The following is a 13,812-nucleotide window of genomic DNA, read 5'->3' as shown; positions in this document are numbered from 1 at the left end:
GAGTACAAACGGGAATCAAATCCTTTGGGATTCGACAGTACCTATTGAAGGGAAGCAGATTCCTATAAAAATGAAATGGCAAAGACTTGGTAGATCAAGTACATAAATAAGACTACATTTTAGTAAGAGTCTGGAACAAGAATCAGAAATTCAGAGGCAGATGAAACTATATGTAAATTGTTTACCTAAGAAACAGATCATGTTTTATTAACAGCCCTTCTTCCTCTTCTCAATTGTCTTTGAACCTGTTGTAAACAGAATACCCATCTCCATATGAAGAACTAATACAGTCTTTAAAATAAAAGCTGTTAAGAGGTAATGAGGAGAACAGAATGATAAAAACATAAATACGCATAGAAAAGTACTTTTCATATATAACAAGTCAATAAATGTGTGGGTCATTAATAAAACATGATCTGTTCCTTATCTTGGTATTTATTACTTACCCTGGAATTAGTTCTGGATAGGCATTTGAGATCAAAGTAGACATGGTTCTTCTGATGAAGCAAGCGTATTCCATTTATTCAGCATTACAATGACTTTCTACGATACAACCTTGCTCTATACTGCTCTTCCTAAAGGATTCTCAATTCCCAGTATAGTTGTGTTCTTTTTAGAGTAATGTGGTAGATTTGCAGGTAAGGTAAGGTGAACTATCACAGATTATTCCAGGTGGTGAGAAATGCCCTGAGCTTAAATTTAATGTCATCTCCCATTTAGCTATGTGATCAATGAGTCATAACTGGGTAAATTTTGTTTTTCTCATCTGAAAAAGAGGATATTCGTATCTAACTTTGTTGGTTATTGCAAGGATTAAGTAAGACAGTGGAAGTAAATGTGCCAAAATGGTACCTAGCACATAGAAGGCATACAAGAAATATAACTTTAACCTTAGCATTGTCATTAAGCTCAGAGTCCTACAACTTCAAGACATATGCCTTATCACTGATCCATCATTTGTAAGATACAACAATTATCATAAGCAATAACATGAAAATTCTTCATCTACTTTTTTCTTCTTTAGGTCCCTTTCCCAATGCTCTGCGACAAGTCGAAGTAGAGATCATAAGTAACGATATATGTAATCAAGTTCATGTATATGGTGGTGCCGTATCATCAGGAATGATATGTGCTGGATTTTTAACAGGAAAACGAGATGCCTGTGAGGTAAGAATAGACGCAAATCCACAAAAGTGCATTTGTTGAATAGAGGTGGCGTTACTGACCATAGGCCAATGTCACTTCATATGACTCCATATAATTAAGTTGTGGAGGAGATAGGAGAATGTAAAGAGAGGGAATGGGAGACCTATAAGAAATGCTCCTCATTTAACATCCTATTATTGTTCAGAACCATATGGAAAAAATGACCATCAGTTGCAAATTAGGGCTTTGATTAGAGGGAAAAAAAATCCTAGAAGCAGATAGTATAAACCAAGCCAGAAAGGCACACAATCATTGCTTCAAGTCACAGTGATAACAATTGGGTATCTAATCCCCACTACATGTAAGGCACTATGGAATGGGGTCTGCAGATATCTCCATGGCCAATAGACCACCATCATCTTACCAGTGCTTAATCCTTTGGGCTTTAGCAGTGTACATTCAGATAGAATTACACTATTAGGGAAAAATATATTTATCTACACTCACTCATATTAAAGTGTCACTTCACAAATTATATCTTAAAATTAACTAAATAAATAGCATTTTCCCAAACCATACAAAACATTAATTTTAAGTATTCAGCATTTAAGGAGAATATCAGTTTTAAAGTCAGGGCACTTAAAAGACTAAAAATAAGTAACTAAAATACTAAAGATTTTGACTTGGGGTCCAACCGTTTAGCAGTTCTTAAAAGATTAGGAAATGTTTGACAATTTGATACGTACACCTGTGTTTCCTAAATGTATAGGAGGCACTATTGATCTGCCATTGGCTGTCTGTAATGCGATATAATAAACATTCATTCACTTATTCATTCAGGGTTTTTTTTTTCATTTTTTTGTAAGTTGCAAGGTAATGTGGCAATTACTGAAGGAAACATAAACATAAAAAAAAAAAAAAACCTATGTTGAATTCACAATGGATTTACATTCTAGTAATGTAGCACACAAGTAACAAAAAGAACAAAAAACCTAGGATTTGGCTACATATTCTAGAATATCAGATCTCCTTCCACTCACTTTACTTCCTGAGGAAAAGCAGAAACAACAGGGTGGTCCATGATACAACTGGATCACATTACGTCTGAGCAGGAATATAAATTTACACAAGAGCAGATGTTCTCTTCCATTGGTCTGTGCTTCCTTGCTTCCTTCATCAGTAGCAAAGTAAAATACTGAGGACCTAAATGAGATGTCATCCTACAGGAAAGGAGCTGAAGAGCATTGTGTTTAGTAGACCAGAGTTTTCATACTCTGTCCCCTGAGCTCTAAAGTGTACTAAGAAGCATGGAAAGGGAAGGGAAGAGAACTAAAGGCACAAGACTCTAGGACCCCTGGCCTGCTTCAAACAGGATCATTTAAAAAAAAAAATAAAAAACAGGATCATTTTTTTAAATATAAAATAAGTCTATAAGGGGCTTCCATATAATGCTTCATTCGAATGAATAGGTTCATTGCTAAAAAATAATTTCAAAAATTATTAATCTAAACCTTAGGTTAAAGATATCAGGGAAGTCCTCAAGATTCACACACTTCAAACCAGTTCTCTAGGGCTAGGGATTAAGTCTTCATTTGGAAACAAAAGCCTGTCTGTAATAAATAATGCACTTTGCCTGGGGTGCCTTTTGCATTTACCTTTCTCCTTTCAAACCTATTGCTGAACAACAGTATAACATCCAGGACAGTTTCCTATCGACTAGTGTGAATGGAATAGCGTGCAGTTCAAATTTAAAGTAAGTGATTATATCTAGCTAACAGGACAGGAGGTGACATATAGTTGAGCCTTGAAGTCATTTATGTAAGAATTGTATGCCTGGACTTAGGTTCAGTTTGTGCTTCCTGTTTAGAAAGAGCAAAACTAAAATCTACACAAAGAGAAAACTTAACTTTATTCACACTACCCTCCAAATGAAGACATCAACACAGATAAGCAAAAGTAGTAAGATAAAAAAAGAGTTGTAAGTGATATACTCTATTGTTACATTAATATTGATGGCAAGTAAAAATAGAATTCATTTTATACATTCAATTTAAAATATTAATTTAGTAGATATTCACAGGCTCATTAATTTGCATTTTTTACTCCTCTTAATTTATTACATTGTGTACATTTCTTCTTCTCTAGGGTGATTCTGGAGGACCTCTTGTTATAGCTCGTGATAGAAGCATCTGGTATCTTATTGGAATAGTAAGCTGGGGAATAGACTGTGGAAAAAAGAACAAGCCTGGACTTTACACCAGAGTAACTCGTTATCGGGACTGGATTAAATCTAAAACCAACATCTAATGCAACAATCACCTCTACATCCGCAGTGTAAATGAGGTCTCTAGGAAATTGTGTTTAGTATGTGTTGCCATGTATACTGTCATTGAGTTCAAGATACAAATAAGCGTAATCTGACAACACGCCTCTTAAACTGAGAAAAGCAGACATTCTTTTACATCATTTGAAGTGTTTTGCTAACCATGAGCGTACAAGATACTGTCAACTCCACAAATATCTGCCCACTGCTGCTAAGTGTCTCTCATTATCTCCTTGCTCATCTTCCTGTTCCTACTACATACTTCTTTTTTTAGAATAATCCCATTTAATCAGACAAATACCCACTGGCTAAACATTCTCTATTTTTCTCCCTGACGGGGCATGTTACCCTTCCCTGACTCCACAGTTTTTAACTTCTCCACTAAATAATCCTCATTAAGAATCTGTAGGCTCATGGTACTAGACAAATCAAGGTAATTCGTTTTGGCAAATGCTAACACAAATGTGGTGGGGCACTAGATGGGAACCTGGGACTTACAAGATGGCACTACTATGAGTCCTTCCCTTTAGTCCTCAGATGCACACGTACCTCTCTTTGAAACATGAAGAACATTGACTTTTACATTTACACCCAATAGTACAGATTTTAAACTCTTTAAACTACTACCTAATATATACCTTGAAACAATGAATACATCTGTAGACCAGACAGCAAAACTGGAAACAATGCCTAGCACAGGGTTCTGTTCGACGCTACCCCAAAATGCTTTTTTGATATTTAGGGGAAAAAAAAAAACAAAATTTCTTGTCCTTATTGTTAGGTGGAAATAAGAAGAGAAAAAGGACTCCTCGAGAAGGAGCTACTTTCCATCTCTAAAAATGAGAGAAGTTCCAAACCTAATGTAAATTTACTTTCCACTTCTGTTTTATTATATCTTAATGCATTTTATTTTCTAAATGGTTTTATTTTCAAACAACTTCAGAACATGTAAGGAACCCACAGAATTAGAAATCAGTATAAATTACATATTTGTAAATAACTTGAGAAGCCAGTATAAAATTAGACATCCACAAACAATTTGATACAAGATTTTGAAAAAGACCTTATTGTCTAATATTTAAATTTCCTATTAAGAAAGTGCTGGCATTCTTTGACGTATGGTATTTTTAGAGAATATTCAAATAATTTAGAAAGTCTCTGGAGAGATTTAACTTGTATGATAAAACAGTCATTTTCATATGTATTTAAGTGTATATTTTGTGACACTGTATATGACTATGGACTAGTATGGAACAAAACTCAAACCTCTTCTGTGCTTCTAAATCCTTGCTCCCCCCTCTCCATCATGATTAATTTGGCTAATGAAATAACTGCTGCGCTAAGATTTTCTTCTGAGTTTTATATCAGCTGAGAGTCTCTCTTGTCCCACATACATAATATTATATTGTATACATTAAAATATATTTATAATAATAAACTCAAACTAATTTTCTTTGAATCATGACTATATTGCATTATACTTTTTCAACTTTTGCCCTACTGACATTAGTCAAAGATAATTCTTTATTGTGAGGGAATGTGGCAGCTATCCTGTGAATCATAGAATATTTAGCTACATTCCTTACGGCTATACACTGTGCCAGTAGTAATCCCCACCAAGTTGTAACAACCATAAACGTATCCAGATATTGTCAAATGTCTACCAGGGGGGCAAAATCACCCCCTAAGAACCACTGCCATTGTATCAACAGAGGAAAAAATCATTATTAAAAACCTTACAACCACAATTTCCTTACATGGAATGTCTGAGAATATCTTTCTTCTCCCCCGCCCCTTTTTTTATAATGTTGATGTGTTGAGAGTTCTAAAAGATTGTCCATCACGATCACACTTATATCTAAACAATCCTAGCCAAATTAAGATCATTTGGAAACTGAACCTGTTTGGGAGGTTGTTTATACAGATCTATTGAGATAGAAATCTATCTATAGGTAGATCTCAATTGATGTGTATGGATATAGAGGAATCTATATAAATTTCTCTCTAGAGATTTGTCAAATATCTAAATCCTGCATAATCATACCATGTATATTCTATTTAATATTCTCAGAATGTATAAATAGATACTGCCGGGAAAGAGATTTACATATTCAGCTAAGGCAGAATGGCTCAGTCAGTCCTCCACTAGCACTGCAGAGTGGAGAATAGGAAGTGGATGGCATCACATCCACTAAAAACTGAACTATCCGATATGGTAGTCACCAGCCAAGGGACTATTTAGATTTAAATTCATTAAAATTAAATACAATTAAAGTTCATTTCCTCAGTCATACTAATATCATTTCTAATATAAAATAGCCCCATGAGGCTAATGGCTACCATATTGGGCAGCACCGATATACATTATTTCCATCATCATCAAAGTTCTATGGACATCACTGGCCTAGAGCACTGTATAAACACATAAACCACATACTCATTCATCTAACAAACATTTCTGGAACCTCTTGTGTCAGACATTGGATATTCTAGACATTGGGTATGCAATTGTATATAAAACTAAGTTCTGAGCAGCCTGGGTGGCTTAGTGGTTTAGCGCCGCCTTCTGCCCAGGGCATGATCCTGGGGACCAGGGATTGAGTCCCACGTCAGGTTCCCTGCATGGAGCCTTCTTCTCCCTCTGCCTGTGTCTCTGCCTCTCTCTCTATGTGTCTCTCGTGAATAAATAAATAAAATCTTTAAAAAAAATAAAACAAAGTCCTGTTCTCAAGACCATATAAAGAGGTAAAAGTATCTTTGGTAATGGCTCTTGAAAATAGCAAAGCCTTTGGGGAGTATGGCTGGCCATGTACAGCATGATGACTTCTAGACTCTTCTTCCAGTGTCATTGGCTCACTAGTAGAGAGTGTTCTCTGTATAAGCTATATCAGGCCCACCAGAGACCCACAGGTAGACTGAAGTGGTCACAAATGGGTATGGGTTTTTAACCTTCCTTAGACAAGGATCCCAGCACTTCCTCAAGCAATGGTATATTAAAGAATCAAAAATAGTTTTCTGGTGCTTTTTAAGTCAACAGAGAATTTCTTATTACCCAGGAAACTGTATTAATGGTAACCAAACAAAAGAGTAGCAAATAATAGAGGAGCATCAGAGTGACTTAGTCACACAGATTAAAAATGGAAAAAATATGTTAAGCAAGAAGCCAACCCAAGTAAAACGGGACTGGATTGCACAATCTGTCAGTATTGTTTCATTGTAGATAAATCCAAGAAATGTAGAAACAACAGATCACTATGATCCAAATCCATGTTTATTAAAAACACTGTAAGGCACAAAGAAACATAGATCAAATGTGTTACTATGCTGCCATCTCCTGGTCTACATAATTTTTAAATATACTTTATTGTAATTGCAATTCAAGCTCTAAAGTTACACAAGCTATTTTCCAACATAGAGTAGAATATAGAAAAATCTGGCAATCTCTCCCCAATTTTCTCCCGAGGTAATAGAAGTTTAAATTTTTGTATATCCTATAATATTGTTCTATTTCTACAAATATAAAGAAATATGTTTATTCACTTATAAAGGGCCTACCCACTTCTTAAAAAACGATTGTGTCATTTAATATGCACACACATATATTTGCATATATTTACATGCACTACATATATACATATACGCACAAACATATTCATTTCCTCAAAAAGAGGAAAAAAATATATAGTATCTGAGCTTTTGTTTCCACCAAAACAATAAACTAGCATAGGATACTTATTCCTTCCAAATCAACCAGATCAGATAAGCTTTAGAAGAAAGAGGCAAACATGGATTCCTGGCCAGGAAATAATAATAAAAGTAAGAGGCTAGGACACTGGGCCCTCTTGAATTGAATTATGGAGGGAGCATAGGTGTCTCAGAGTGGAATGAGAGAATAGTTGAAAAACATGTTTTAAGTTATAGTCTTGCGGCCCCCAACCACCCTGCCTGCCCTGTACTGCCTTAACAATGCATTCACTTGGGCGCCTGGGTGGCTCAGTTAAGCATCTGCCTTTGGCTCAGGTCATGATTTTGGGGTCCTGGGATCAAGCCCCGCATTGGGATCCCTGCTCAGTGAGGAGTCTGCTTCTTCTTCTCCCTCTGCCACTCCCCCACCCTCTGCTTGTGCTCATTCTATCATAAATAAATAAATAAAAATAAATTAATAAATAAATACATATCTTTTTAAAAAATCAAATAAAAACCTTTTAAAAACAATGCATTCACTTGCCTTTCTTTAGAGAGAGAGAGAGAGAGAGAGAAAGCATGGGGTCGTGGAAGAGAGGGGAAAAGGGAAAAGCAGGCTCCCCGCTGAGGAGGGACCCCCAATGCCACCCTCAATTCCCTCTCAGGACCCTGGAATCATGACCTGAGCAGAAGGATCTTGAGATCATGACTGAGCCACCCAGGTGCCCCACATTCACCTGCCTTTCATTCCAGAAACTAATCACAGCAATCCAGACTATCAATTTTGAGAGTATCAGGGCAAGCACTTACTAAGAGGAGAGATCTCTAGAAAAAGTGGGATCAGTTTTGTAATTTCCCCTGAGCACAAAAAGGACAAAAATATCAATCGAAGAAAAATATTCACTCAAGGCAGGCATATTGCTATTGCCTCCTTCTATAGTCCTCATGTGCTATAAGAGCTTTTATCACGTAATAGCACAATAGGAGACACTAGGAGAGTAGCATGCCAATTTAAATTACATTGACAACCTTTTTTTAGTAAGAATATTTTGTGACAAATCCCAACTTTATTTTTTTAAAGATGTTATTTATTCATGAGAGACACACAGAGAGAGGCAGAGACACAGGCAGAGGGAGAAGCAGGCTCCCTGTGGGGATCCCGATGTGGGACTTGATCCCAGGATGCCAGGATCACGCCCTGAGCTGAAGGCAGTCGCTCAGCTGCTGAGCCACCCAAGCATCCCAAATTCTAACTTTAAAAGTATAGGTTTGGGCATGAACAACTGTATACAATTTTTTGACATAGTGAATTACTGAAATCTATTTTTAAGGGCCAGATTTGTATCAAGAGCCATTCATATAGTAGATCTAACTGATAGAGATCAGGGCCTTTTTGAATCAGAGACACCTGAAGGGGGAAATGCCATCTTTACCACATTCAAAGGAGAGATTAGGCAAATTATTTAACATCTATGAGCTTCAGTTTCTATTTCTGTAAAATGGGTTTCATCTGTACCCCAAAGGAGAGTTGTTAAACATTAAACATTGATGATAATGTCCGGCTTTTGACAAGTACTGTTGATTTATAATTATTATAGTCTAACTAAATGGTTTTACTATTTTGATCATAGATTTGTATTGAAGCATAATTTATATTCAGTAAAATACACCCTCTACAGTGAGTAGTTGAGTAAATTTTGACAAATATATACAGCCTTAGAACCACCCCACAAACATAAAACACTTTCATCATCTCCAAAACTCCCTTGTAGTGAATGCTCTCCTGGCACTACCAGATTCTGCAAACTCTGATTTTTGTGTTTATAAAGCTGGGCCTTTTCTGGAATAGCATATTCATGGAATCACACCCCATGCCTCCTTTTGAGTCTGGGTTCTTTTATCAGCGTAATGGTTTTGAGGTCATCTCATTTAATTTGCATATACATTGCCATTCTCAAAGAAGAAAAATTATATTAAAAAAAGTTAAATAACTTAAAATTATAGTTAGCGAGATAGAAATCTGGCCCCAGCTTCACTTGTTTCAAGCTGTGTGTTTCACGTCTGCTATGTCATCTTGCCTTCCGTTAGCCTATAGCTTATTACACACTCCCACGATCAGTTCTGGAATTTATCTTCACATCCAGCCACTATTCCTCCACCTTCCTGTAAACAAAGACCGGGAAAGCTAACAAGCCAGATGACATCAGGGCACAAAGGGGAGGTCTGAGCAAACTGCCAGGTTTTGCCGTGCAGATGCCCAGAGTAGGTCACCATTTTATCTTAATACAGTTCACTATTCAGTTCTTACATGTATTTGTCACACAGTTTGGGGAACATTTTACATTACTCTTTCATTTAATTCCTACAATAGTCTGGAGAGATATCATTAATCCTGTGTACAGCTGAGGAAGCTAAGATGCAGAAAGGCCAAGCAGCAGCTATGTTCGAGGAGCCAGGATTTACAGGCAGGTGTATCTCTCTCCAAAGTCTGGGCTTTGTTTACCAGGCCTTCTGCTACCCACAATGGAAGCTGCCATTTATTATTAGACAGTATGCTGGGCAGTTTTATAGACACCATGTCATTTAATTCTGATGAAGGTCCTGCACATACATGGTATCAGCTCATTTCAAAAAGGAGGAAATTGATGCTCAAAAGGCTTAAGTAGTCTGTGCAAAAGGTTCCCATAACCACCAAGGAATCAGAATTCCATTCTAAGAGTGTGTGCCATGGTTCACGAGTCCATGGAGCACTGTGTCGGAGGAAAAGGAGGGAAAAAATGGAAGGGAAAAACGTAAGTATCTATGAGTGTATAGTTCAATAGAATCAGCTTCACTAAGTGTTTCTCTGTTAAATAGTAAGACAGCATAAGAAAATAAATTAAGGTCCTAATACTAAAAGTTAACATTTCTGGGAGCACCTGGTTGGCTCAGTTGGTTGAGTGTCTGACCCTTGATCTCAGCTCAGGTCTTGATCTCAGGGTCGCGAGTTCAAGCCCCGCATTAATATTTCTGTAGTGTTTCCGCTGCACAAGGCACCACTCTAAGCATTTTACATATATTAACATGTTTACATTACAGAAAACCTTATAAGGTTGTCACTAGTATGGTTCCATCTTACAGACATGAAAACTGCTAAGATTTGAACCTCACTTCTGATTCAAGAGTCTATGCACTTAAAGCATTCTACGGTTCTAAGGCTATTTTGAGTGTACTTTTCCTAAGTGTTAGAAGCAATAACCACTGAAAATCTTCATTTAAGATAGTGTTTCCCTGGGGTCCCTGGATGGGTCAGCCATTAAACCACTGTTTCTTATCTCAGTTCAGGTCATTTGTTTCCCAATCTTTTTATTTTCTTCTTTCTGGTAAATGTCTCTCTCTTGCGTGTGCTCTCTCTATATATACATTTATTGTGTGTGTGTGTGTGTGTGTGTGTGTACACACACACACACACAGAGAGTAAATATATTTGAAATTTGTATTACTTAGATATGAATTGTAGCAGGTGTATTTATTACATTAAGCAATTTTGGGGGAAAGTCTGGTGTGGTATGATTTTATTTGTATGTACTCTCAGAAGTAGATATTTTTTAAAAGAAAAATAATTACATTCATTAATAAATTCACGGGACGCTTGGGTGGCTCAGTGCTTGAGCATCTGCCTTTGGCCCGGGTCCTGATCCCATGATCCCTGGAGTCCCACTCCTTGCGAGGAGCCTGCTTCTCCCTCTGCCTATGTCTCTGCCTCTCTCTGTGTTTCTCTCCTGAATAAATAAATAAAATCTTTAAAAAAATAAAAATAAAATAAATTTATTATACTCCTTGGATACATGGAGATAACTATTCAACAAAAAATTAAAACCTATTTCTTGAATTACATTATGACTCTAGGTTTTAAGGATACCTATTGTGTTTTTTTTTTTTAAGATTTTATTTATTTATTCATGAGAGACACAGAGAGAGAGAGAGGCAGAGAGACACAGGCAGAGGGAGAAGCAGGCTCCATGCAGGGAGCCCGATGTGGGACTTGATCCCGGATCAAGCCACCCGGGCTGCCCACCTATTGTTTTTATTAAGAGCTTTTAATGTGAAGGCTTCTTTAACATACTTATATATCTACCAATAATCTTCTTTAAACTCTTAATCCTAGTGCATTCCTAAAGTATTTCTCATTCAAATCCTCACAACCAGTTTCTTTTCCTTTAACGAAATTAGTCAATACGAAAAAAATATGTTGCTTTCTTGTTGGAACTATACTATCTCTAGGCTGTTTTCTTCAAGCCATTCTATGGGTTGAAGTTTCTCTGTTCAGACTTGTCTAACTAGTTTCATTTCAATTATTTGTAATTTGTTTTAATTTCTTTCAGCCGTGGACCTCTAATACATCTAGACATGGCATGCAGTTGATTAGAAAGTCAAGCTCAGGGGGGTCAGACCTTCAAGATCATATTCTTCCTCCTGCAGATGATGTATCGGTAAGTTCAGTTTCATTTAGCAAATGGCTTGTTTGCTCTACTGTCCGTGGCTAGATTTTCAATATGTCAGAGCACTGCCTGTGAGGTGTCCTCAATGGATTCATTCTGCATGGGTCCTGTGAGATTTCTGGAATTATTATAACAGCTGCATTAATTAATCTCTAGATGAAATCAATATTTTTGTATTAAAAATCATTCTTATTATTTCATGTTGCCAAGTTCAACAGCTGGATTTTGGAAGTTATTGAAAAACCATATTGCCTTATGTTCTGATTGATTCTGGCTTTGGGAGGTTGGGAAAGATGTTCATTTGTTTTAAGCACAGCATCCTTTAAGAAATCTGACTGAAGGGGGGATCCCTGGGTGGTGCAGCAGTTTAGCGCCTGCCTTCAGCCCAGGGCGTGATCCTGGAGTCCTGGGATCATGTCCCACATTGGGCTCCCTACATGGAGCCTGCTTCTCCCTCTGCCTGTGTCTCTGCCTTTCTCTCCCCCACCCCCCGTGTCTTTCATTAATAAGTAAATAAAAATCTTTTTTAAAAGTGTTAAAAAAAAGAAATCTGACTTAATTTAGCTTCTATAGCATTTCTCTTTTGTTACTTTTCGTTATACCTTATAGTCAGTCCTGGGAACTAACATGGATTGGGAGGTCCGTAGCTGCAGAGACACCTGCCTTCCTCATAGAAATCCCAGGATTCCTGTGGGAAGAAGGGAAACAGGAGATCCAGACTGGGGAAAGCCTGTTTACTTTCTAAAATTTTAATTTTAAATATTAAAGAAAAAAATCTCAATTATTTCAAGGTCTTTTCTTTCTAAAAGGGGTTTGCTACATGCAAAGGAGAGGGAAAATAATATTCTTTAGGATAACTTTATATGCAATTAAAATAGCGATTTTAAATATCCATGATGACAATAATACCTCATTATTGCTTAGATTTATGCCACTTTCAAAACATTTTTACATACATTATTTCATTTGATAGTCAAGACACCCTTGTGAGATCAGAATGGGTATCATTAACTCCCATTTTAAAATGAGGAGTCTGAGCAAAACAAATTAAGGAGCTTCTTTAGATCTATGAAGTTGTATGATGACACAGTCCGAGACCTGCCATCCACAAATCCCAAGACTTACTGGACTTTTTCAGCATCCCTAGGTGGCAAGGATTCTAACCAGGGGAATTTCAGAGATGAGAGTTTAACACTAGCTCAGCCACTAAGTTAGTAGACTTCCCTGGGCTTGCTTCCCACTAATAAAATACACATTTGTTTTAGTTCTTTAGTGAGCACACAGTAATTGTAAAAGAGTTTCTGAGATCCTTAGACGGGGTTTACAGGCTTCACACATAATCAGCACTCCATAAATATTTGTTGAACAAATGAATGAGTACACACATGTAAATTCTAGTATAATATTTTGCTTATTGTTTAAAAATCATTGAATTAAAAACGTATATTTCATGTTTATGGAAACCATGATTTTGTAAAGAAATAGTTCCAAACTTTCATATGGCACATTCTCCAAATTATTCTTTTTTTAAAAAAGATTTTATTTATTTATTCATGAGAGACACAGAGAGGCAGAGACATAGGCAGAGGGAGAAGTAGGCTCCCCACAGGGAGCCTGGTGTGGGACTCAAACCCAGGACTCAGGGGATCATGACCTGAGCCAAAGGCAGACGCTCAACCACTGAGCCACTGAGGTGTCCCATCCAAATTATTCTTTTAAAAATATCAAGTACCATGATTATAGACACCAAAAGTCCTCTTTTCTAATGAATATTTGTGTGTTTATAGAAATGTTTTTGGTTTAAGGAAAAGATTACAGGAGTAATATTGGGGGTCAGTGCTATTGTTCAGGATATCTGTGACATTTGGCAAAGAAAGAGGACAGTGGGAGACACTGGATGTGTATGGTTTCTTTAACGTAACTTCATACAACACTCATCCAGGATTTGGAGGATTTGCAGGAAATAGCAAGTCACACTAATAGGAAGACTTAAGGACTGCAAAAGAGCAAATGCTTAATAATTACTATGATATTCTGTGTTTTACCTACAGTATTTCTACAATATATTTCATAGCCGTGATCACCATTTTTCTCTATTGATAAGAAATACAATGTGGAAGTTTTCTAAAAATATATTTGATTCATATCTTCACTGTTTCTGCTACACTGAAACTTGGA

At 36.7% G+C, this 13,812-nt stretch overlaps 1 protein-coding gene across 1 annotated transcript in view; it reads left to right on the top strand.

Annotated features, from left to right (window-relative positions):
• Positions 1–5,177, top strand: part of LOC140603511 (transmembrane protease serine 11G-like) — a 47,724-nt gene extending 42,547 nt beyond the window's left edge. Inside the window, exons 9-10 of the mRNA XM_072773905.1 lie at positions 1,025–1,167; positions 3,292–5,177. Of these exons, the coding sequence (XP_072630006.1) occupies positions 1,025–1,167; positions 3,292–3,453 (305 nt within the window). The 3' untranslated portion in view covers positions 3,454–5,177. The remainder of the gene's footprint in view (positions 1–1,024; positions 1,168–3,291) is intronic.
• Positions 5,178–13,812: the final 8,635 nt, after the last annotated feature.

This window comes from Canis lupus, chromosome 14 (genome assembly GCF_048164855.1).
Source record: "Canis lupus baileyi chromosome 14, mCanLup2.hap1, whole genome shotgun sequence".
Taxonomy (NCBI): Eukaryota; Metazoa; Chordata; class Mammalia; order Carnivora; family Canidae; genus Canis; species Canis lupus.
Note: the sequence above shows the minus strand (reverse complement) of the source record. Positions and strands in the feature narration are given on the sequence as shown.